Source organism: Podarcis gaigeae, assembly GCF_964106915.1.
Source record: "Podarcis gaigeae genome assembly, chromosome: 1".
NCBI lineage: Eukaryota > Metazoa > Chordata > Lepidosauria > Squamata > Lacertidae > Podarcis > Podarcis gaigeae.
Window position 1 is genome coordinate 112,460,523 of NC_139678.1, and position 23,939 is coordinate 112,484,461.

At 46.0% G+C, this 23,939-nt stretch overlaps 1 protein-coding gene across 2 annotated transcripts in view; it reads left to right on the forward strand.

Moving 5' to 3' along the window:
• The first annotated feature begins 12,963 nt into the window (after nt 1-12,963).
• Nucleotides 12,964-23,939, forward strand: part of FRZB (frizzled related protein) — a 181,048-nt gene continuing 170,072 nt past the window's right edge. The window contains exon 1 of one of the 2 annotated variants that reach the window (XM_083714175.1): nt 12,964-14,210. In XM_083714175.1, coding sequence (XP_083570301.1) covers nt 13,742-14,210 — 469 coding nt within the window. In that variant the 5' untranslated portion in view covers nt 12,964-13,741. The remainder of the gene's footprint in view (nt 14,211-23,939) is intronic. The other variant, XM_083714174.1, reaches the window with a different exon arrangement.

The following is a 23,939-nucleotide window of genomic DNA, read 5'->3' on the forward strand; positions in this document are numbered from 1 at the left end:
CGTGCTGGTGACTTTCCTTGGGTTTTTTGCTAAGTCGACTGTTGAAAATTCAGTGTTCTAAGCATCAAGCAACATGTGTTGACTTAGTCTACAGATTGTTAAATGTGCGTGTTCGACCCATTTTTGGATCTTCATCAGTACTGTCTAACCACATTAAAATTTGCTTTACCTTAATGGCCGTCACCTAACCAACTTAAAAATCAATAGGCTTATAAGCATCTCACTGCTGGCTTGTTATCTATGTCTTTCCATATTTTTTCAACTTAGTGATGGAGGGCTGAGACATCACTTTGACATGACTTCGCCCATTTTTTTGGCATAGGTTCATCCAGCTATTGTCACCAAACTTGGCATGAGGGTTCCTGAGGGTGTCTGGTGTATCAGGTGCAAACTCACAAATTACACTATCAATTTAAAAAACACAATATATTTTTTGGCTTCTGGAGATTCCTGGGCAGCGCCAGGCACTCTCTGCTAACATGTTATTAAAGGGAAAGGCATACCTTTTGACTCCTGCAGAATGTAATGATACTGTAGTGTCTAAATCCACTCAGATTAACTCACTTTACTGCATATTAGAGAAACTGAGAGCATACAAACATAGTCTGTGAATAAAGGTGAAATGACTCGCTGGAAAAAAAAATATCAGGTCAACATTCCTTAGGAACTAGTAGTTTGCTGGTTGTGGTTATCACACTGCCCCATAATATCTATTCCGTTCCTTCTGCCTATTCATGGTCTCACACCATCTTACCTCTCACCCCCTTTTCCAATTTGCCACCACCCCAGTTCATGTGGGGGCAAAAAAGAAAAGAAAAAAAGTTTGACGGGTAGATAGGAATTCAGGTTTAGATTATATTTGAGAGACTAATGGTTTACCCAAGCAGAAATTTTATCAAAGCAGTTGGAGATGTTAGACCATGTGGAATGGGAAGTGAAAACTAGAATTTGTATTGAAAGATGTAACAGTTTGAGATTTTCCTGGGGAAGAGTTCAAAGACAATAGAAAATAACATCCTGTTTCCAAAAAAAATAATATTCTGTATCCAACTCACTCTATAGTTCTTCTAGAACATTGCCTGGTCAGGATGACCCACTCAGTAGATGCAGTGTCAGTGGATAAATTTATAAACTGACATTAATAGTGAAATGGCAGGATATGAAAAGGGATTTGGCACTGCTGCTGAAGAACTGGCTCTGATTATGGTCATAAATTAGGAATTGTGCTCCCAAGTGAAGCCCATCTCAGCCTTTTCCTTGTGGTGATTCAGTAAATATGTGAGCTGTTTTGTATTTCATTGAGAATGGATGTTGCCAACGTCGTTGAATCAGTGGTATGTTTAAGATTCCAGTTTTATTACGGTGGTGGCTTCAATGTATTTTGTAAATCATCATGGGTGTAGAGACAAGGAGTTTCTCTCTTTCAAAAATGCAATGGATATTCTCCCTCAGTAGGGATTATCTATTCAGAAGATGTGAGATTCAGGTCCAGAGGGTAGCGAGGTTCTTAAAATTTATGCTCTCCTCGCACACACTTCATTCCAGCCACTGTTGAGGTGCTTTAAACATCAACACCAACTTGAGTGCAGCATTGACTCTTTTTCTAGGGGACAAATTTAGGGCAAGATTGAACAAGAACTGACCCAAATAAGAACGGACACTGTCATTCCACATAGGAATTTTAAGTGCCCAAGCAATTCTTGATAAATCCTGGAGAATCCTTCTAAAAGGAATTTCTAAATGTTAACGGTTATGGAGAAAGCCTGTCCTGAAACCTCAGAAATGTGCTCCAGATGGTTTCCTGAAAATGAGGGACTGCAAACAGACTCAGTGGTTTACACAGCATCACTGAAGTATTGTACATTTACCATCACTGACCTGGCGTATTGCCTGTTATTAATTACCTGCCCTTCGCCCTCAAGTCCCCAGGCAGGTTCCAACAATTAAAACAAATTCTCATGCAATTTTTTTTTTTAAGTAAAAACCCTATCCATTCACAAATGTTGCAGATCTACTCATTTAAAAGCTAAAATCTATATATTGTGATATAATCTGCTCTGGATTGCAATTTAACACGCACTAACCATGACACTGATGATGGTTTGTATGTTTTGCAATCTCTTCTGCCCAGTTGATGTGATGTCATTCTCCTCCGTCTCTGTCATTGGTTATGACTTGAGTATTGACACAGAGGGGTTCAGTTAAGTTTGGATTAATAACGAAGGCATTATTCCCCTCCTTTGAAGGAGAGTGGAGTTGGACTTACTGTGATAGCTACTGGCCATGATGGCTACAAATATCTTTTGCGTTCAGAGGCAGTAGGTCTCAATAAGCAGAGGGGCGGGAATGGAAAGAAGCCATTTGCCTTCACGTCTTGTGGGCTTCCTGTAGGCATTTTGTTGGCCACTATGGGAAATCTTGCAGGGCTTCTCTTTATGTTCTTCATTTTGATGAGAGTTATGAGGTGCAAGTCTGGGATGTAGGGTAGCCATGGAACAAGTGGAGAACAATGGAGAAGATTTCGGGGCATCAGATGAACTAGTCGGCACGCTATTCTCCATACAAGTTGCAGATAATTTAACATCCCTCAAGTTTCTCCACACATTGCACAGCCCCCTTAACTCACTTGCACCAGTCCAATAATAATAATAATAAATTTTTATTTATATCCTGCCCTCCCCGGCCAAAGCCGGGCTCAGAGCGGCTAACAACAGTAAAATAATACAACATTCTAAAATCAGTTCATTATAAAATCAGTTCAAATTAATGGCAACCATTGGGCTACAGTTCTGTGAGATTGCCAAAGGATGGGGTCAGGCTGTGCCCTGGCCAAAGGCCTGGTGGAACAGCTCTGTCTTGCAGGCCCTGCGGAAAGATGTCAAATCCCGCAGGGCCCTAGTCTCTTGTGACAGAGCATTCCACCAGATTGCAGCCACAGCCGAAAAAGCCCTGGCTCTGGTTGAGACCTGCCTAACTCCCCTGTGGCCCGGGACCTCCAAGATGTTTTTGTTTGAAGACCGTAAGGTCCTCCGTGGGACATACCAGGAGAGGCAGTCCCGTAGGTACGAGGGTCCTAGGCCGTGTAGGGCTTTAAAGGTTAAAACCAGCACCTTAAACCTGATCCTGTACTCCACCAGGAGCCAGTGCAGCTGGTATAGCACTGGGTGAATGTGATCCCGCAGCGAGGACCCTGTAAGGAGTCTCGCCGCGACATTCTGCACCCGCTGGAGTTTCTGGGTCAGTCTCAAGGGCAGCCCCACGTAGAGCGAGTTACAATAATCTAGTCTGGAGGTGACCGTCATGTGGATCACAGTGGCTAGGTCAGGGCGAGAGAAATGTCCCATGCTATTTCCTATCATAACTGAAATCCTTAGTGGTACAGAGAAGTTACATAGCTTCTCCATGCCACTAAGCTTAGCTGGAGACTTGAAAGCTTCTAATCTATTGTGTTGAAGCACCTGGTGTCCCAAGATGACATCAGATGACACGGTAGGGCACTCCCAGTCCTGGCACATGGCAGCAACCAGGTGACGGCAACCATCACATAACAGACCCTCCAAGTGTCCCTATTTTCCAGGGATGGTCCTGGGTTTACAGAAGCCAGCCCAGTTTCTGACCTGATCCCGGAACCATCCCACTTTTCCTTAGGACATCCCTATTTCCATTGGAGAAATGTTGGAGGGTATGCATAAATAAAGGGACGCGGGTGGCGCTGTGGGACTTGCCAACCAGAAGGTCGGCGGTTCGAATCCCTACGACGGGGTGAGCTCCCGTTGCTCAGTCCCTGCTCCTGCCAACCTAGCAGTTCAAAAGCACGTCAAAGTGCAAGTAGATAAATAGGTACCACTCTGGCGGGAAGGTAAACGGCGTTTCCGTGCGCTGCTCTGGTTCGCCAGAAGTGGCTTAGTCATGCTGGCCCCATGACCCGGAAGCTGTACGTCGGCTCCCTCGGCCAATAAAGTGAGATGAGCACCGCAACCCCAGAGTCGGCCATGACTGGACCTAATGGTCAGAGGTCCCTTTACCTTTACCTATGCATAAATAACACAGAAACTTAAAGCTCACTCGCAGAAGGCCCCAGGTTCCATTAAGAACATTTCAAAGTAGGGCTGGGAATGTCCCCTGGCCAAAACCATAGAGAGCCTCTTCCAGCCAGTAAGCAATACTCAGCTAGATGAACCAATGGAGTCTTAACATTTATTAGTCAGCTTCGTGTCATGACATGGTATTGATGTCAGACACAGCTATTCAAAGGGGGGGGGGAGGAGGGAGAAGAAACCTTTTAAATTCCACATGGAAGCCAAGAGGAGAAGCTGGCAAAAACCACAGAAGGCAACTGGAGAAATGCAGTAATAAAAAAAAGAACTCTGCAGAGTCAGGATTTATAGCGAAGGAGAAAACGTTCTTCCCCAAGGTCTGTATATATAATAATTCTTGTAGATCTTTAATTGACAGCATTGTGAGTGGAGAAACACTGGGGCTGATTTTGCTTTTATTTTGATAATTATGTCAAACATCATAACAAGTACCAAACAAGCCAATTTCCACCTGGCAAATGTTTTTAGTAGGTGGTGGGAGTTTTGGCAGGGAGGAAGGGTGGTTAAAAGGCGGCAGGGTGTTCTTTCTCGTTTATTGAACAAAACTCTGGTTTATTTTTAAAATACGTACACAGAGATGATTACTACCCCCAAAATTACAAGCCAAAAATCACTTGTCCGAGGAATGAATTAAGTGGTCCTCTAATGAAAACTCCAGGGAAGAGTTATTATTTTTATTTTATTTTATTACCGCAGCTTTTTCCCTGAGGGGACTCAAGGTAACTTACAGATAGAAACAAGAATTGCTAAAAACATTAAACATTAAAATGCAATCAAACAATGATAGAATTAAAACTATATACATACAGTATATGAAACCTACTTAAAACATGAAAATAATTACAATAAAAACAGCATGGCACCAGCCATTTCATTAAATGCAGTTAATTTCCAAAATTAACAAGAAGGTCTTCACCTGCCAGCAGAACAACAAGGAAAGAGCCAGTCTAGCCTCTCCAGGAAGGCAGGTCCAGAGTCTTATATGTAACACACATACACACACATAATCAATGCACTTATTTAAAAGGAATTGTGGACTATGGAAGCCTACAATCATATTTTTCTCGATTTAAGTCGGTAAGTGCTGACACACACACCCTTCCCCTGCTCATGTGTCTAAGAGTCTGAGTTCATGACCTGTTCCAGGTCTGCCTATATCACTGGCGTTCACGACAAAGTTGAACTTTTAAATATAAACTTTCACTTTTATTCTGAATTCATATTAAAAGTACACATGCCATTGTACAAACACATACTAGAGGTAGTACCAGGGCGAGGCAGCGTGGTAGTTGGGATGAGAAGGCATAGTGATAAAAATTGAAAAAAAGTCCTAAAATAAGATTTCAAATTGGTTGGCATTGGTCATTGACACTCTTTGTTTGTCGGTTTTCAAGCAGGAATGCCATCCCCTCCACATTATATTTTTAAAAGTATTATGGTCTGGACTTAACCTTCTAAAAGTCACATTTGATGTGTCAGGTTCCCCCCACGCCCGTAACTACAATCATTAAAGGAAAAGAAATATGGCAGTTGCTAAATATTTCTCCCCATCACCAGGAGGATTATGACCAGAGTTTCGCAGTCTCTCTTAGAATTTGTAACAAGGGATGCTTGTTCACAATGGCTGGATGCTCTCTCTTCACTTCTGTCTGCGAAACACAGAAAGCAGCTGCCTGTATGGATTTGTCAAAAACATTATGCCAGATCAAATTTATAGCCTTGTTTGCATATGTTATTACTTGAATGTATGCAGGATACAATAAATGTGTAGCCAGATGTTAGACTTTAACTGTTTAACTAGCAGAGAGAGTATGGTCCAGCATGGGGGATCTGTGATTCCCCCAGATGTGGCTGGATGACAGCTCTCAAAAATCCTTAAGCACTGGCCATGCCGATTGGGGTGGATGGGAGCTGGAGTCCCAGCAACATCTGGAAGGCCCCTGATCTAGCGTTCAGAGCAGTAAGCGTAGACCTGGGAGTTAAAATTCCCACTTTGACTTTGGACTCAGCTGCATTAGTCAAAAAACAGTGTTTTTAATGCATTATAAACACGCAACACCAGAGGGTGCTGGAGAGCAAACATTTGCGTTTCTCCAGAGGTTTTTTTTTCTTTTGTTATAACGATTTAATTTCTGACTTATTTATAGTGTTTTTTCCTGTGTGCAGCTCTACCCCTGAAGTGCATTGTGCACACTCTCTGTCTAACCTATGTTCACAGAGTTGTTGTGTTTAAGGAAGGCAACAGCAGCAAGAAGCATGTCATCTTCAGTCCCTTGGAGGGAATGATAATACCTCCAGGATTCTCCAATGGTTTGCTTAGGGCTGAGGAAACTGTGGTTCTCCAAATGTTGAACTACAGCGCCCATCATTCCTGGCCATCAATCATTCTGGCTGGAGTTTATGGTAATTGGAGTCCAATAACTTCACCGAGGCGGAGGGGCGACAAGATGGGAAAGGCTGGTGTGTGTTCACTGTAACTTTCCTATCTGTCATGGCACAAACCTATCAGGAACAAGGTTTGCCCCTTAAGAAGGAATTATTATTTCAGATATTCTGTTGTAAATGTAGGTGTTAAGGGGATTGTGCGATCTTCTTCTGAATTTGCAACCTACAACTGCATGTGTCCTGTTCTCAAGGTCTGATTGTCTCAATTACGTAATGAAAGTTGAATGCATTATTGTTGCCTCTTTTTGTTACAGAAAATTTGAAGAAGGAAAGAATTTGAAACCGGTGTCTGTTAAGTTAAATGTAGTTTTAAGGCACCAGAGGCTATTCTACGGGAATAACAGAAAGGAGGGCACTATGGAAGCGTTGTGTGGACGCAAATGAAAACCATTGCAGGGAAAGTAGTTTCTGGGAAATGACTGCTGTCTAGACTCTCAAGTGTGTGGTGTCTGTGAATATTTTCCTTGGTTACCGGAGACAAGAGTGATAACATAAAGCAATCAGACTTTCAGATGACGCAAGTTGGAATTTACTTCAGAAACATTGGAAACACTGAAAAGGCCCAGATGTAACTTGAGAGAAAAGCACAGAGATCTATATACTGCCCCCCCCCCCATATCAGGGCATGGTCTAAAGCAGGGGCTGCCAGCATGGTCCACAGAGGCTTTTTCTGGCATCCACAGTGTTTTCTGGCATCCACAGTTTCTGACCCCTTGGAAGAGGAATCCTGATGCAACCATTAGAACAGGTTGTTGTATGTGCTTGGTTGCACTGTGTGAGTTTGTTTAGTGGCCAGTACAGTTTCCTCTGGCTTGCAAATGTTACCTGTGGACCCAAAAAGGTTGTCCAAGGTCAAATGATGCTTCCACCTTGTGGGAACTAAGCAGGTCTCAGGGCTTGAGTCAGGCGTACGTCAGCAACAAAAGCAGGGGTCAGCAAAGTTTATCCATAGGTCGGATCACACGTGTGTGTGAGCGAGCGAGCATGCGATTTTCAGCGCATGCACCAGTTTAGTGCAACGTGAGCAGGCGGCTCAGTCGGGGGCGGGTCGGGGGCTGGTCAAATGACCTCCACGGGCTGCTTCCGGCCCATGGGCCTTAGGTTGCTGACCGCTGATCACCCGAGGTTAGTGAAATTAAATCAGTGCCCTAGTGTGGGTTGCCAGCACATGGGGCAAGGCAAGTATTGTGCCTCCTTAACCCATGGACTGTTAGCACAGGTGCCAAGAGGTTGTGCCACGGAACAAACGCCATGGAGACAGCTCTACATCTGCACTTGCTGTTTTCCCCCTGAGAGAGGTGTTCACAAATGCCTACACAGTTGCGTAAAAATGCGGAAACAAAACTACATATGTCATACCTTCCAACATTTCCCCGATGAAAACAGGGACGTCACGTTCCATGATGATAATTTTGCCATTTATACTCTACACATCTTACTGGGTTGCCCCAGCCACTCTGGGCAGCTTCCAACATATATAAAAACATAATAAAACATTAAACTTAGAAAAGACAACCCTTCCCTATACAAGATTGCCTTCAGACGGCTTTGGGGGGTGGGATAATTCCACACCATCCAACATTTTCCCAATGAATATAGGGACATCCTAAGGAAAAGCATGACATTCCAGGATCAAATCAGAAACCGGAACAGCTTCCCTAAATCAGGGATGTCCCTAGAAAATAGGGACACTTGGAGGGTCAGTATATTTAAATACAATTATTCTGGGCCTTAGGTGGGTGACTGTGAAGAGTCTACATATTACAGTGGTACCTTGGGTTACAGAGGCCTCAGGTTACAGATGCTTCAGGTTACAGATGCTTCAGGTTACAGACTCCACTAACCCAGAAATAGTACCTCGGGTTAAAAACTTTGCTTCAGGATGAGAACAGAAATCATGTAGCGGCAGCAGGAGGCCCCATTAGCTAAAGTGGTACCTCAGGTTAAGAACAGTTTCAGGTTAAGAACAGACCTCCAGAACGAATTAAGTTCTGAACCCGAGGTACCACTGTACTGGAAATGGAGAAATGCAATTCTACAAATAGACATACTGCAAAATTTTGCTCAGTTCTCACTTTGGGTTGAATTATTGACAAATCGAGAAAAGGGGTTTTTACTGCTGTATCAGGGCAGACAGATAACCATCTGGTGAAGTCGAATTAACTATCCTGCTGTACTAGCCACAGATAATTAAGGTGAGCTGAAGTTTGTTTAGAAACTGCTGAGGTGTTAGCCAGAGTACAAATTGACTCTGTCCCTAAGCTGTGTTGACTCTGCCCTGCTAGTAGAAAGCACTTACTGTGGGGCTAAGGTAAACAGATTGGTTAAGTATACACGAGGAGCTGATCTACATGGTGAAAAGAGCCATTTAACCACAATTTAGAAGCCAATATACTTTCTTCTTTCTTTTTTTTTTTTGTAAGGCTGAGGAATTTCATCTGGTGTAGGTGCAACTCCAGAGTAAGTTTTAAGGACATAACCATATACCAGGAATGGAGAACCTTTTCCAGCCAACATTCTCCCATGGGCAATGCTTCGAGGGCCAAATGCAATTTTGTTGGTGTGGGGCCACAGGCAAAAGTTGGGGAAACAAGGGATCTAAGTCTTACCTTTATACAGTAGGCCACACATTCCAGACGTGCAAAGTTTGGAAGTTTGCAAACACACTCACCTGCACCTAACTCTGACTCCACCTTGTTGGGGCATGCGCACACCTAACTGATGTGTCCATGCATGGTGGTGGAAGGACGTGGAAGGCAGGGCCTAATCATTGATGGTGGTTGTAGATCAGACACAACAACAACAACAACAACAACAACAACAACAACATATTATTTATACCCCACCCATCTGGCTCCCAACAGAATATTAAAAACAATGCAACATCAAACATTAAAAACTTCCCTAAAGAGGGCTGTCTTCAGATGTCTTCTCAAAGTCAGGTAGTTGTATATTTCCTTGACATCTGATGGGAGGGCGTTCCACAGGGCGGGCGCCACTACTGAGAAGGCCCTCTGCCTGGTTCCTTGTAACCTCACTTCTCACAGTGAGAGAACCACAGGAAGGATCTTGGAACTGGACCTTAGTGTCCAGGCTGAACAATGGGGGTGGAGACGCTCCTTCAGGTATACTGGGCTGCGGTCGTTATGGCTTTAAAGGTCAGCACCCAACACTTAATTGTGCTCAGAAACATACTGGTAGCCAATGTAGGTCTTTCAGGATCGGTGTTATATGGGCTCGGCGGCCACTCCCAGGCACCAGTCTAGTTGCCACATTCTGGATTAATTGTAGTTTCTGGGTCACCTTCAAAGGTAGCCCCACATAGAGTGCATTGCAGTAGTCCAAGTGGGAGATAACTAGGTATCTCACATCTGCTCTATGGCCATTCCCTTCATATTCAGATATGTAAAAACTCTTTGTAAATATGACAACATTGTTACTGCATTGCAAAGCAGAAAAGCTTTACTAGCTAACATCCAGAGCCTGATAAAAATCCTTGAGCAACCATGAACTTGATGGCAGTGAACTTGCATCTCCTCAAAAACAACCTTGGATAATATCAATCTATAATATGCCCATCTGATTTGCTCTTGATGAGGGATGGGATGGCTGTTTGGTTTTTGCACTCACACACACACACACACACACACAAAATCAACAGATGTTTGTGGAAGTTGAATCCCAGTAAAACATTCTTTTAGGGGCTGTGATTTAAACATTCCTGCCAAGTGTCAGCCTGGGGTGAGTTTTTACAACCAACTGTATTAGCAGATCTGTAATGGATTTGCAGACAGATTTCTTGCAGTCCTGTCTTCCTCCCACTTGCCGTAAGTTCTCTGCAAAACACATGGCAAGTCTCTAATTGGAAACCAGGTTTGCAGTTTGAGTCTTGGCAGATAGAGAGATGGAATACAGAAAGCAACACAGAAAGCTTGTGAAGGGAAGATGAGGCCAATCTCATCCCTTCAAAACAAGACTGAAAAATACCAGATCCAGGCCCAGCATAAGCATGCCACCCCTTGGTCCCACTACTGACACTTGCTCAAAGATATTCCCACAATGCACTGGTGTGACACTACATGGGGGCATTATGGGAAATTTCAATAGCAGCTTCCAGATCCTGCTGTCCTGTGCTGTTCAGAGCACCGGTGTTGTCTGCTACCTCTAAGAAATCTGACAAAGACTCACCTGCAAAAGGTGGGAGGGGAAAGGGGAACACACACCAAAGCTTATTTTACCAAGGCTCTCTGCAAACTGAAAGCTAGCCATGATTAGATCAACTAGGTCCATGTAAAGCAATATAATAACTCCCTCAACGTAAAGCATCTTTAAGGCTCCTGAAATCTGTGGGCTTGAATGCTGCTTCCCTCTCTGATTTATATAAAATGGTTTCAGAATGGGTAAATGATAGGGCTGGTGCTTTTTTTAGTTGATTAAGAGGTGAAATCACTCAAAAAAGCATTCTGATCAGCTAAAGAAGTGCTTTGGATTAATTGGGACATACATTTTAAAAACAGTTATTATTAATATTTTTAAAAATACTAGCACATAGTAAAAACTATGGATTGCAAGTTCCATCCAAGTCCTCCTTGTCTCTCACACAGGAGATTGTCAGCATACCTCTTCAAAGATGGTTCTTGACGCAGTGCATACCTGAGTCTTCTCTTAAAAAACAACAGCATGCCTTAAACAACAACAATAAAAACTTGTCTTATTTGTACCCAAATTTATGCAATTTAATATATGAATGGCACAGTAATTTAATTCAATATATTAAAGGCCACATCTGCACCAAACTTTTAAAGCACTGTTGTGCTACTTTAACACCCATGTCATGGGAATTGTAGCAGAGCCCTATTCCCCTTAACAGAGCTACAGTTTTTGGAATGGCTTAACACTCAGTCTTGTGAACTCTGGGAATTGTAGCTCTGACATGGGAAGAGGGGATCTCCTAACTGTACTCTTTAACAAGCTACAGTCCCTTGATGCTTTGGGGGAAGCCATGACTGTTAAAGTGGTGTAAAAGAGCTTTCAATGTAGGGTGCAGCTTAATTTTCCTTGTCCCTGTTAATGATCTTCCCCACCAGGAGTCATGGGCGTAGCCAGGATTTATTTTAGGGGTGGTGGTGGCTAGTTTTATGTTGGGGGACAGAACTGAGTTATCTGCAATGCAAATAGTCAGTTTATTAAGTATTTTTATTTATTCCAGTTCCAGTTCATCATTATCAGGCTGGAACTGGAAGAATAAAGAAATGATCTCCTTGAATCAGTGGATTGATAATATAACATAATCAAGAATGTATGGGTTAGGGTTTTTTAATATATATTCATATATATTCCCCCCCCCTTTACACACTCTTTGTATCACTTTATAATTGAAAATTTCTCAATAAAGTATCAATAACAAAACGTATTTTTATTTATTTACTTGATTTAGGGGGGCAGCGGCCCACCCCCGCTATGCCCATGCCAGCAGCTAGGAACTCCTCTTGCACATCTCAAGGGAAGCAGAACTATCTACATTTATCTATCTATCCATCCTTCCATCCCCTTCTAACTTTTTCCTGCAAGTCAAATCAATGAGCACTGTGTATTATCGTGGGCGCTTTGGGAAAGACGCAGCAGAGGGAGAGCAGAGGGTATCAGTTTCCTCTGGGCCGGATCAGCTGGGAGAGAAAGAACCGGCAGAAAACAAAGGCATATTTTAAAGGGAGAGAGAGAGCAAAGGTGATTTCCTGTTATGTTGTCTCTCCCGGAGAGTTCTGCCGCCCTCCGATGAATAGTTTCAAACTGCTCCCCCAACCGCTCCGCCTCGGTGTGTGTGTGTATCTCTGCCATGGAGCGGGACACTGGTGCCCCCCTAGGTCATTGCATTCTCTGCCATGCCCTGAAAAGGAGATTAGCTGGAAGCTGGAAAGAGGGGTGAGGGGGTGGGCTGGGGTGAATTGCTGCTGGTGAGCGAAGATCTGCTTTCTATTTTCTCCCCTAGATTAAATGCATCTGGATCCACGTGGAAAGAGCTTCCTTTGGCCACTGCGGAGCAAGTTTTCCCAGAGATATTTATGGGGGTGGGGGGTGGAGAAGCGGGGATACAGCCAGGACAATGAAAAGCCTCTTTTCTTGCAGAGAAGGCAGCTGCGGCAGACTTAAGCCAGAGAAAGAGAGAGAGAGAGAGAGCTCCCTTTATTTCACTTGCTGGAGAAAGAAAACAGAAAGTTCAAACAGGATTGTTTAAGCAGAGATGGAGATCAACACCTCGCCGTCGTTATTTTTCATTAGGGATATTTATGGGGAAAGGAAAGCGCGCGCGAGGACGCGCTGCTGCTTTTTAAAGTAAAAAAATGCTTTTTGGAAATCCAGCCTGTTCTCTGCCCCCTGCCTTTTAGATTTATGCTCCTTCGACGGTGTGGGTGTCCCGTCCGCCACCTCGGAGAGCCAATCCCTTCACAAGGATCACCTTTATTTTATTTTCTGGCAGCCGGAGGTAGAAACGAGAAAGCAACAGACGGAGAGTAGCGCGCGCCTGCAACTTTCCAAGGGGATAAGCAGAAGAGCCAGGGGTGGGAGACGACAAACAGTGACTTATAACTGATGGGAGTGTATGCGAGCCTCAGGTCAAGCAGTTCCTCGCTCCTTCTCGTCTTCCACCCCCCAACAACCTCTTTCCTCCCTCGCAAAGGAACAGAGAGGCGGCGGAGAGGGGTGGGACCAGGAGCGCGAGGCGCAGAAAGAGGAGGAGCCGGGGCTCCTTGGCTAGGAGGTGGAAAGTGAAAAAGGGGCTGATTCCACCAGCCGCACACAAGCGAAGCCGGTCTCGCCTGTGCAGCCAGCAGCCCGAGCCGAGATCGACCAGCAGCGCGATTTCTCTCTCCTCCAAAACTTTTTCTTTGGCGACGTCTCCAAGTCCCTGTGCGCGCCTCTCCAAAGTCGCCTTCCTTCCCGATGTAGAGAAGAGGAGCGCCCATCCCTTGTACCAGCCAGTTCCCTCCGATTTCCACAACCCCCCCCCCACCTCAACCCGGACTTTTGCAAGAGGGGTCGACCTGATCCCCGAGGGAGAGAAGGGGGCGGACCTCGGAGGAGTCCCTCCGCCGCGCGGCGTCTGGAAGGAGAGCTCTCTCGGCGGCGCGAGGGTCTTGCCGCGGAGGGGGGCGCCGCCGCGGACGTCTCCGCCGTCGGGCTCCTCTTCGGCGAGGGCGATGGTGGCGCTGCTGCTGCCGCCGCCCGCCTTGCTGGCCGCCCTGGGCGGGCTGTTGGCGAGCTGGGCGCCGCCGCCGGCCGCGGGCGCGTCGTGCGAGCCGGTGCGCATCCCGCTGTGCAAGTCGTTGCCCTGGAACATGACCAAGATGCCCAACCACCTGCACCACAGCACGCAGGCCAACGCCATCCTGGCCATGGAGCAGTTCGAGGGCTTGCTGGGCATCCACTGCAGCGCCGACCTGCTCTTCTTCCTGTGCGCCATGTACGCGCCCATCTGCACCATCGACTTCCAGCACGAGCCCATCAAGCCCTGCAAATCCGTGTGCGAGAGAGCCCGCGCCGGCTGCGAGCCCGTGCTCGTCAAGTACGGCCACGCGTGGCCCGAGAGCCTGGCCTGCGAAGAGCTGCCCGTCTACGACCGAGGCGTCTGCATCTCCCCGGAGGCCATCGTCACGGCCGAGGGATCCGGTGAGTGACGCGCCCGACGCCACTGCCATTTCCGCCCCGCCGGCCTGACCTCCCCTCCACATCCACCCCACCTCCCAGAACACACACACACACTTCCATGATCTCTGCCCCCTACCCTAACCTTAAACCTTCTGGCACTCCCTTCCCCAGCAACTCCCATCAGAGGCGCCCGCAAAAAATTGTGCACTCCAACTCCTATCAGCCCCAACCAGCTTAGCCAGTGGTCCAGGAGGATGGGAGTTGGCATTCCAGCACGAATCTGGAAGAGAAACAGGATCCCTTGTGCTGCATGATCCTTCAGCAGATCTTGAAGTTTCTGAAGCCCACTAATCTTCTCCTAGGATCATCTAACCAATACCGCCTTGAGTATTGTAAGATAGAAAGGCAGTATACAAATTAAAAGTGATGATGATGATACGGTCAAGTTTTTCTGGGTCCACCAATGCCCCCCCCCCCAACCTGGGCAGAAGCTTGTCTTACTGCATCCTTCCAGCATCCACTATTTGCATATTTCCCCCTCTCCACTTAGCCATCACTCTCCTTCATTCAAAGTAAGCCCAGCCAGTCCTTCCAGTTTCCATGTCCACTAACCCAAAATTTAAACAGCTTGCTGCGCAATTCTTCCAACAACAAAAAATCTCAGTGAGGCCTGCTAACCTTGCTCATTTCAGATTTTTCTCCCCCCCCTTCAGTAATCCAATTTGATCCCAGAAAACTCAAGCCAAAAGCACTGTGGAATCAGCCATCTTTCCTCACCTGCTCCCCCAGTGCTCTTGATCTTCTTCTGGTCCCCTGGAATGTGTAGCTTCCTGTTCTTAGATGGCTGCATCATAGATGTCCACCTCCTGCTTATAACCATTGCTGCTCACCTTACCTGATTTTGGCAAACCACAGCTCTCAACATCTCTGAAACCCTCCGGCTTTCATCGCCTGAGACAGTCCTCCCTTATATCGTTCCATACTCATTCCCCCTCTGAAGTGGAGGCTGGTCCATCTGTGCTGGTGGAACACTGCCCCACCAACTTCTCAGCCTGCCTCACCCAGCCTGCATCTTCCTGCTTGCAGGGTAGTGGCCCTGGTTGTCAGATTCCCTTCCTCCTTAATCTCAGTGTTGCCCTTCTAGAACTCAGCAGGGAGGAGGATGGGGACAGTTGACTCTGGCACCTACTGTTAGGTTACCAGCCTTTTGACCTACCACTCCCAATGGGCACCAGCCAACAACGAAGCCTCTCTGGTTTCAAATGATTAAGAAGTCAGCCAGCCTCCTTTAGTTCCTCACGCTCTCTCCTTCCATCTGTGTTATCACCGAAGGTTGTTATTCACAAGTGTCACTTATTCATTTCAAAGGCTGAAAGTTTGCTTCTTTTAGCGGTTGATTTGTTCAGTTCTGAAAGAGGTGGTTTACAAAAGGTGATTAAAAACAACGCGTCCAGCAAAAGCCGTTTAAAATCTCAGCTGTTGCTTTAAAACAGTATTGCAACCATCACACCAATACAGTTCACCTGTTCTTAAAACATATCAGCCTCTCCCCAAAGCCTTGAGTGAAAAGAAGTGTCTGAAGATGCTGCCGGAAACTGAGTTAGTGTGGGCAACAACCATGCCTCCAGGGGGAGGGAATTTCACAGATAGAGGGAAACGGGGCCATCACAAAGAAGGCCCTGCCCTCGTGTTGCCATGCAATGGGCTTCTGCTGTTGGTGGGGCCAGGAGCAGGCCTCCCCAGCGAATCTCAAATCCTGGGCCAGCAGGGGCAAATCTTTTCAGGAGTGGGATTTCCATTATATTCTGTAGAAAGAACTTTTGGGGCTAGATCAAGGGGCCATATAGCACAGCATCCTGTTTTCAACAGTGGCCAGCCTGCTGTTTTGCCCTCCAAAACCAGCATTTACGGGAATACTTCTGAATCTGAAGGTTGCGTTTCACTATCCTGGTTAATATGCCTTGATATGATATGATTAGACAAATGTCTAATCCAAAGTTAAAACCATCTAAGCCTGTGGCCATCACCTCATCTTGTTGCAGAGAATTCATAGACCAATTATTTCTTGGGTGAAGAAGTATGGTAAGTACAGTCGTACCTTGGAAATCGAACGCCTTGCGAGACAAATTTTTTGGCTCCCGAACGCCGCAAACCTGGAAATGATTGTTCCGGTTTGTGAATGTTCTTTGGAACCCGAACATCCATCGCAGCTTCTGATTGGCTGCAGGAGCTTCCTGCAGCCAATCGGAAGCCACACCTTGGTTCCCAAATGTTTTGAAAGTTGAATGGACTTCCGGAACAGATTCCATTCGACTTCTGAGGTACGACTGTGTATTAGTCTGCCCTTACTCTCCTGCTAGTCAGTTTCATTGGATAAACCCAGATTTTAGTATTATGAGACTTTAGGGTGGCGGGAGGTGGGGGGGGGGCAACACCTTTCTAATTTTCTTCCTGCCGTCAATCATGAGCTAAATCTCTCTTATAAAAGCCCTTCTGCATAGGGAATGCACTCTAACTAACCCCTTGATCATTTTCACTACCCTTTCCCGCACATTTCCCAGCTCTAGATGTTCTGTCTAATACTATATAGCCAGACAATGGATGTTCCTTAGAATAAAGAACACCTAGAAATCTTCATCGATTGTAGTCAATGTTCAGTCTCATTCCTTTTGATGCCCATGCATTCCTTGTACTTTCTCTCTAGGATTGAGTTGACAGAAATCACATGGCAAAATTGTTCTTAGACTGACTCACTTCAGACCACATCATGGGGATCACATAACTGAATGCCTTCTTATAGTGAACAGCAAACAATTTCCCTTCGAATAGAATACTAGATGCCAAGGGGAGAAAGGGATAGACTTTTCATTGTGCAGGTTTTTCTCTGTGTGGGTTTGTTTGTATGTTCTATGTCAGGTATAGGAAATTGGATCTCGCTGGTGCGCCAGATCCTGACACTACAATTCCCATCATCCCTGACCATTGGTCCTGTTAGCTAGAGATGATGGGAGTTGTAGTCCTAAAAACATATGGAGGGCCGAGTTTGCCTATGACTGCATTAGATTAAGACAGAGGGTTTCAACCTTTTTGAGCCCATGGCGCTTTCACCAACTACTTTCTTTCTCTGGCCCCCCTGTGGGGCTCAGGAGCCCAGTTACGTCAGCTCTTGCCTGCAGAACCAGCAGCTCCTCACCCCTATTTGAACACCCTCCCTTGTGGAGCATTCCCTCAGGCTCCTCTCCTCTCCTTAAGAGTCCTCTGGGCAGCTGCTACCACTGTCCCTGGTCTCTGAGCTGCTGCCTCACCCCAAAGAGAGGTGCCTCCTCATGCCAAGGGGCCTGGGAAGATGATGCCCCCAGCCTTAGTGGCTTGATGGAAAAAGAAGCGTGAGAGGGCATCAGAGGAGGGAGGGAAGGAAAGAAAGAAAGAGGGACAGAGGCCAGTGTTGCCCGCTGCACCCCTGACCATCACTCAAGGCACCCCAGGGTGCCATGGCACACCGGTTGAAAACCACTGGATTAAGTGTTTCTTTTTGCAGCCCACCTTGAATGCAAGACCCATTACAGAGGAAGATCCCTGTAGCTGGACCCAGCAGCTGCTGATCAGCTGATGACAACGCCTGCTTTTCACAGCGACCAGTTCCACTTGGGCCAAACCAGTCCCAGTGGGACTTGCATTTAGCACCAAGTTTAAAAGGTGCCAAAGGAAAAGTTTGGAGCACACTCTGAAGCTCCCGGTTGCTTCTTTGCAGCCATTGCCTTTTACCTGCCCCACACTTGACATCACATGTGATTTGGGGGGGAAACAGACTCCTGGGCCAAATTAGATGTTCCCTTACCTTTGCTTTACATTGTGGGGGATCCTTAACAAATGTGACTCTCTAGCCCTCTTCAGGAGTTTTTATTTCTGATCAGGGAATTCCTCGTGTTGTCTTGGTGGGGTCCTTGCTGTCCTCCAGGAGTTTGAGACATGGGAAGCCTCCTCTGCTCCTGGAGGTGTCGCAAGTGCTGCAGAACTTGCAGAAATCAGGGTTTTGCATCATGTGCTGAGTCTACATGGGTAGAAGCAGACTCCTCACTTCTAATGGTGGACCTTTAACTCACAGTGGTGGCAGAGCTGGGGGTTGGAGCTGATGGGCTCATTCCTACACCAGCCCCACCACACATGTCTAAAATTCCCTGATTACAAGAATTCCCAAAGACTGCTTCTGTTTGCAGGTTGAAGTGGTTACACCCAAGAAGACACAGCACTTTCATATTTTGTCACGTTCCGTTCCCAGCTCGCCCCTTCCTGCTGTTTTCTCTAGTCTCAAATCCTTTCCTAAACTCAGGAAATCATTGAGGATCTAAGCTCACAGACTGTTAAGGTAAAGGTAAAGGTACCCCTGCCCGTACGGGCCAGTCTTGCCAGACTCTAGGGTTGTGTGCTCATCTCACTCTAGAGGCCGGGAGCCAGCACTGTCCGCAGACACTTCCGAGTCACGTGGCCAGCGTGACATGCTGCATATGGCGAGCCAACGCAGCACACGGAACGCCGTTTACCTTCCCGCTATAAAGCGGTACCTATTTATATACTTGCACTTGGGGGTGCTTTCGAACGGCTAGGTTGGCAGGCGCTGGGACCGAACGACGGGAGCGCACCCCACCGCGGGGTTTCAAACCGCCGACCATGCGATCGGCAAGTCCTAGGTGCTGAGGTTTTACCCACAGTGCCACCCGCGTCCCTCACAGACTGTTAGATAGACTCAAAACAGAATGTCTATGGAATCCAAAGGTGGCTTTTCACCACCAATTATTAACCTACTGCTTAGAGGGCTGAAACGGATGTTATCTATAAATACATATAATGCTCCCCAGAAGCCTTTTCAAACCCCGCCAGGGGCAAAACAAACAAACAAAAAACAGTTTGGGGAGGGGTAATTTGAAACAGAAATATGGTGAGGGCGTGCAGGCAGGGGTTAAGTACTCTCCCTCCCCCCTTGTGATTTCTCTGCTTCTCTGCACTCCAGGCAGGACTGATGTAAAGAAAAAGAAAATGTGGCTGGGGTTGAATTGTGCAAGTTTCATGCAACATCTTGTTTGACCCTTGAGCTAATGGTGGCAAAATCCTAGAATAGTTTATTTTTGTTAGCGTCTCACTGGCATGAAACCCCATCCCCTTTTTATACATTGTGGGAAGGAGAGACCTGTAGCCTTACTTCAGGGGGAAATTATTATTATTATTATTATTATTATTATTATTATTATTATTATTATTAAAGACCAGTGCTGGAAACGGGGAAGTAATTTGCAGAATTAAGCAAAGAAACAAAACAGGGAAAATGGTGTTGTTGTTTTAAAAAGGTCAAACATTGCTATAGGGGAGAGGAGTAAGTGCTATTTTGTGGAACAAGGAGTTGTGCTACTTATAAGAAATTGTGCTATGACTACTATCAAACAAGTAGGCATCGAATAAACCTATGCAACCTCTCCTGCTGAGAGCCAGTATGGTGAAATGGTTAGAGTGTCAGATTAGGACTGCTCAACCACGTGGTGTCCATGGACCAATCACTATCTGTCAGCTATCTTCTTACAGGGTTGTTGTGATTCTAAAAGGGGCACTGTGCTGAGCTCCTTGGAAAAATAGCTTGATAGGAATTCAACAATTAAGTAAAGTAAAATCTAGTATTGCCATTGATGTGCTAGCTGAGAGGGAAGTCCTGTTGGATTTCTAGGAGAAATCACGTAAATTTCCTGTAACCAAAGTGCTAAACTCAAGGATGTATCTGCGCAGTTAATTTGGGGAGCAAATCACCTGGGAAGGTTCTAATCTCCATCCTCCCACAACTGCTGCTGGTGGAAAGATTATCAACCTTTTTAATTGTCAAAGCAATAATGAGGTTGTATATTTATGATGGTGATTGTCACTGTAAGGCTTTGAGAAATCTGTTGAGTTTTGCAGGCTCAGTCCAGTGTATCTGGCCTTTTTCATAGCTAGTAAAGAAGGCTGTTAACTATTTTGGGCCCACCTTCAGATATTCATCTTTTCCATTTTCCAAACCTGTACATGGTGTTTTGTTTTTTGTTTTTTTAAACAGGCTTCTTAATTCAAGAGGGATGAGAGATCTTCTGAATCAAGGGGGGGGGGGGGACCTTCCAGACTGCATGCAGATCTTGCAAATACAGGGCTCTGAAAGGCCCCAGGGACATGTGGAATATACACATGAAGGTATATGGGATGAACACATATAATGTGGGCCTTCATATGGTCAGGTGATGAAAAGGAGCAGCACAGATGGGAAGAGTCAAAAAAAAGCAGAAGTTGTGGATGAGGGTTGTCCTTTTACAGCTGGTCCCTTTACAGCTCATGCCTTCATGGTGATAGTTCGTTCTCTGCCCCCTTGAAGTGCAAAATGCCTGTTGGCTCCACGCTAGTTTGCTCTTGCATAGCTTATATCAGGGATAACCAGCTAGGTGTCCTCTGGATGTTGTTCAACACCAATTCATAGCTGTCAACTTTTTCCTTTTCTTGTGAGGAATCCTATTTGGAATAAGGGAATTTCCCTTAATAAAAGGGAAATGTTGACAGCTATGCACCAATTTCCCTGAGCCCCAGCCAACCTGTCTATTGGTTAAATATGATTTTATGTATTTATTTTATGTAAAATCATTTATAAACCTCAAAATCACCAAGTAGTGTGCATGAATACAAACAAGGAAACAATAGAACAGAGCCATAAAAACAGCAACAGTCAGAGGGCCACCATGTTTGCTACCCCTGATATCCTGCAGTGTTGGATTCAGACTCATTTAAAACATCAGTCATTGCTGATTTGTCAAAACGTCCACCGTTTCTTGGCTTTTGGCTCAACAGAGCAGCTTTACTTGGTCCCCATCTTCCTCCTCAGTCTAATTCCAACTCCTCCTCCTCTCTATGCCTTGTACTTTGACATCTGCTCTTCAAGCTCCAGCCATTCTAAACCTAACTCCCCGGGTCTGTCTGTAGACAGAGTACAGACTGTTGTTGCAGCTGTCTTGGGCTGATACCTGCTGGGAAGGTTTCAGCACAAGTGGTTTTGAGTGCCCAAGCAAGGAGGGAGCTAGTGAATGTCTCATATTGAGGTTTTTGCAAACATCTTCCTCCCGTCATGTGGAGATGCTTCCCAGCGCTCCTGAAAAACAAGATCTGCACTGAAACCAGCCTTGGCAGAGCCTGCAGCCATTTAAGAGCAGTCGCATTCAAAAGCGCAGAGAAGTCGTTTTCTGTCAAATTGCCCCAAAGTTACCTATTACGAAGGACCAGAAGGAGCACAATAGTTTCATTGAATGATTCCAGCCTGAAATCCATGAAGACTTTCTTTCACTGAATGGGAACATGATGACATTCTAAATTCTGATTAAAAAAATTAAACAAACATGCCAGCCACTATATAGAAGTCATCTCTCTCTCTGTCTCCCACTCCACCCACTTTCCCCCAAGGAATATAATTCTGCCTTCTAAAAGTAGAATAAAACATTTCTATTCTAGTTAGTTGCTAATTTGGATCTCGTTTCTGGAGTTGAGAATGTTGTCTGCACAGAGTAACCAGGGGTGTAAAGGTGAAAGGTAAAGGTATAGGACCCCTGGATGGTTAAGTCCAGTCAAAGGGGACTATGGGGTGCGGTGCTCATTTCGCTTTCAGACTAAGGGAGCTGGCGTTTGTCCACAGACAGCTTTCCGGGTCATGTGGCCAGCATGACTAAACTGCTTCTGGTGCAACAGGACACCGTGACAGAAACCAGAGTGCACAGAAACGCCGTTTACCTTCCCGCCGCAGCAGTACCTAATTATCTACTTGCACTGGCGTGCTTTCGAACTGCTAGGTTGGCAGGAGCTGGGACAAAGCAATGGGAGCTCACTCCATCATGGGGATTCGAACCGTCAACCTTCTGATCGGCAAGCCCAAGAGGCTCAGTGGTTTAGACCACAGTGACACCCACATTCCACTTGAGATGTAGGCTGAAGTGCCTAGAGGAAGGAGATCAGTGTATAAGCATTTTGGCCACAAATCCTGGTCAGCCTGATGGGCACATCCGATGTATCATTCAGCATTGGCAGAATCTGGGGGAGCAGTGTGTGATGCCAGATGAGGCCACAGTCCCAGGGGCTCATTACATGAGTCTGGCATTTACCGCTACATTATGAGGTAAAGGACTGGAGGAAGAAAAATAATAATCATACAGCTTACATTGGTTAGGGGCCACCATATCGTTGGTTCATGAGTTTCCTGAGGAGGGCACAGCTCAGCATCACGGCGCATGTTTTGTGTGCAAAAAGGTCCTTGGTTCAAACCCTGCCAGCCTCAGGTGGGGCTGGGCAAGACCTGAAACCCTTGAGCAGGGGCATAGCCTGGGGAGGGCCAGGGGGGCCATAGCCTTGGGTGCTCGATTTTTAGGGGGCACAAGCTAGGTGCCCCTATGCAGGGATCTCTGTTCCACCCTGCCTGTTCCAAGTCTCTGGGCCCCAGAGCCTGGCCTAGCCTCACCGCCCCGTCTCCAGCTCCCTTGCTGAATGACCGCCCATTGGGGGTGGGGGGTGGGATTCACCTACCAAGAGCCACATTGGCCAGCTGGACTCCTCCCTGTGTGGGTGGGTGGGCCAGCAGGCTGTGCAGCACAGTCCCACTTGGCTCCAGTGGGTGCAGGCTGGGCTGGAGCACAGGCTCCCCGAACGCTCAGCGCCCCACATGAGTGCACCCGGCAGTGTTGACTGGGCTAGCAGACGCTCGAAAAGGATGCAGTGCCGCTGCCCTTGAGAGCCACTTGAGACTTTTGAATCTGGTGAAGCTGTTGTTCTTCTCTCTACTTTTTTCTTTTCTCATGTTCAGTATTTACTAATGTAGCAATTAATGCTCTGGCTGCTGATTCCGAGTTTTAGGCAAAGTGCAATATACACACATACACATGTTCAAGAAGCCTCATTGCTTGGGAATTCTACAAAAAATTAGTGCATTTTTGAAAAGTCAGGGGCAGATTTAAGGGAGTATGACCCGTTTGGTCACGCTGGGTGCAGAGCTTCGGGGGCACCACAACTATGATGTGGAATGGGAGGCAAGGAGGCATCACTTAAATTTGAGACCCCAAGGTCCGCCACTGGAAAAGTTCAGTCAATTCTTTTCTTTCACTTGTATCCAATTGTATCCAAGCTTAGATGGAAACTTGCTCCTTGATCTCAGGAACTAGTGCACACATTTGGGTGATGAGCTCTTTAGGTGTCCAAATGCATAGTGAACAAACAACTTTCCAAAACATCTAAGGCAAAATTCAACTAACAAGTCCGTCAGCCGAAGTCCTGTGCAAGGACCTCTGCTTGCGCAATTGGGTCCCCCCCTCTCAACCCTTTGTGCCCCCAGAAATGGCTTGGGGGAGTTCAGGAGAACCCCTAGAATAGTGCATGGGGGAGAGTAGAGGAGGGGTTGTTCTTGCTGGCAATTTGAAATTCTTGTCCTGATAGAATGATCGCCATTGCACAATACTGAATTCTTCCCTTAGTAGATATACAGTAATAGTAAAAATATATATCTATATCTCAAATGCTGAAACACTGTAAACAGTGGCTGCATTGCAAATGTGGAATACATTAAGTAGCATACTTTTTCCTAAGCAGAATACTTCCTGAAATACTTTAGGGGAAAAATTGAAATGTGGCATTGTGTCTTCTACCCATTTATATCAGATAATCTGCAACAAGTTAACAATTTTGTTACGTGCAGCTTCAACATTTAATTCACTG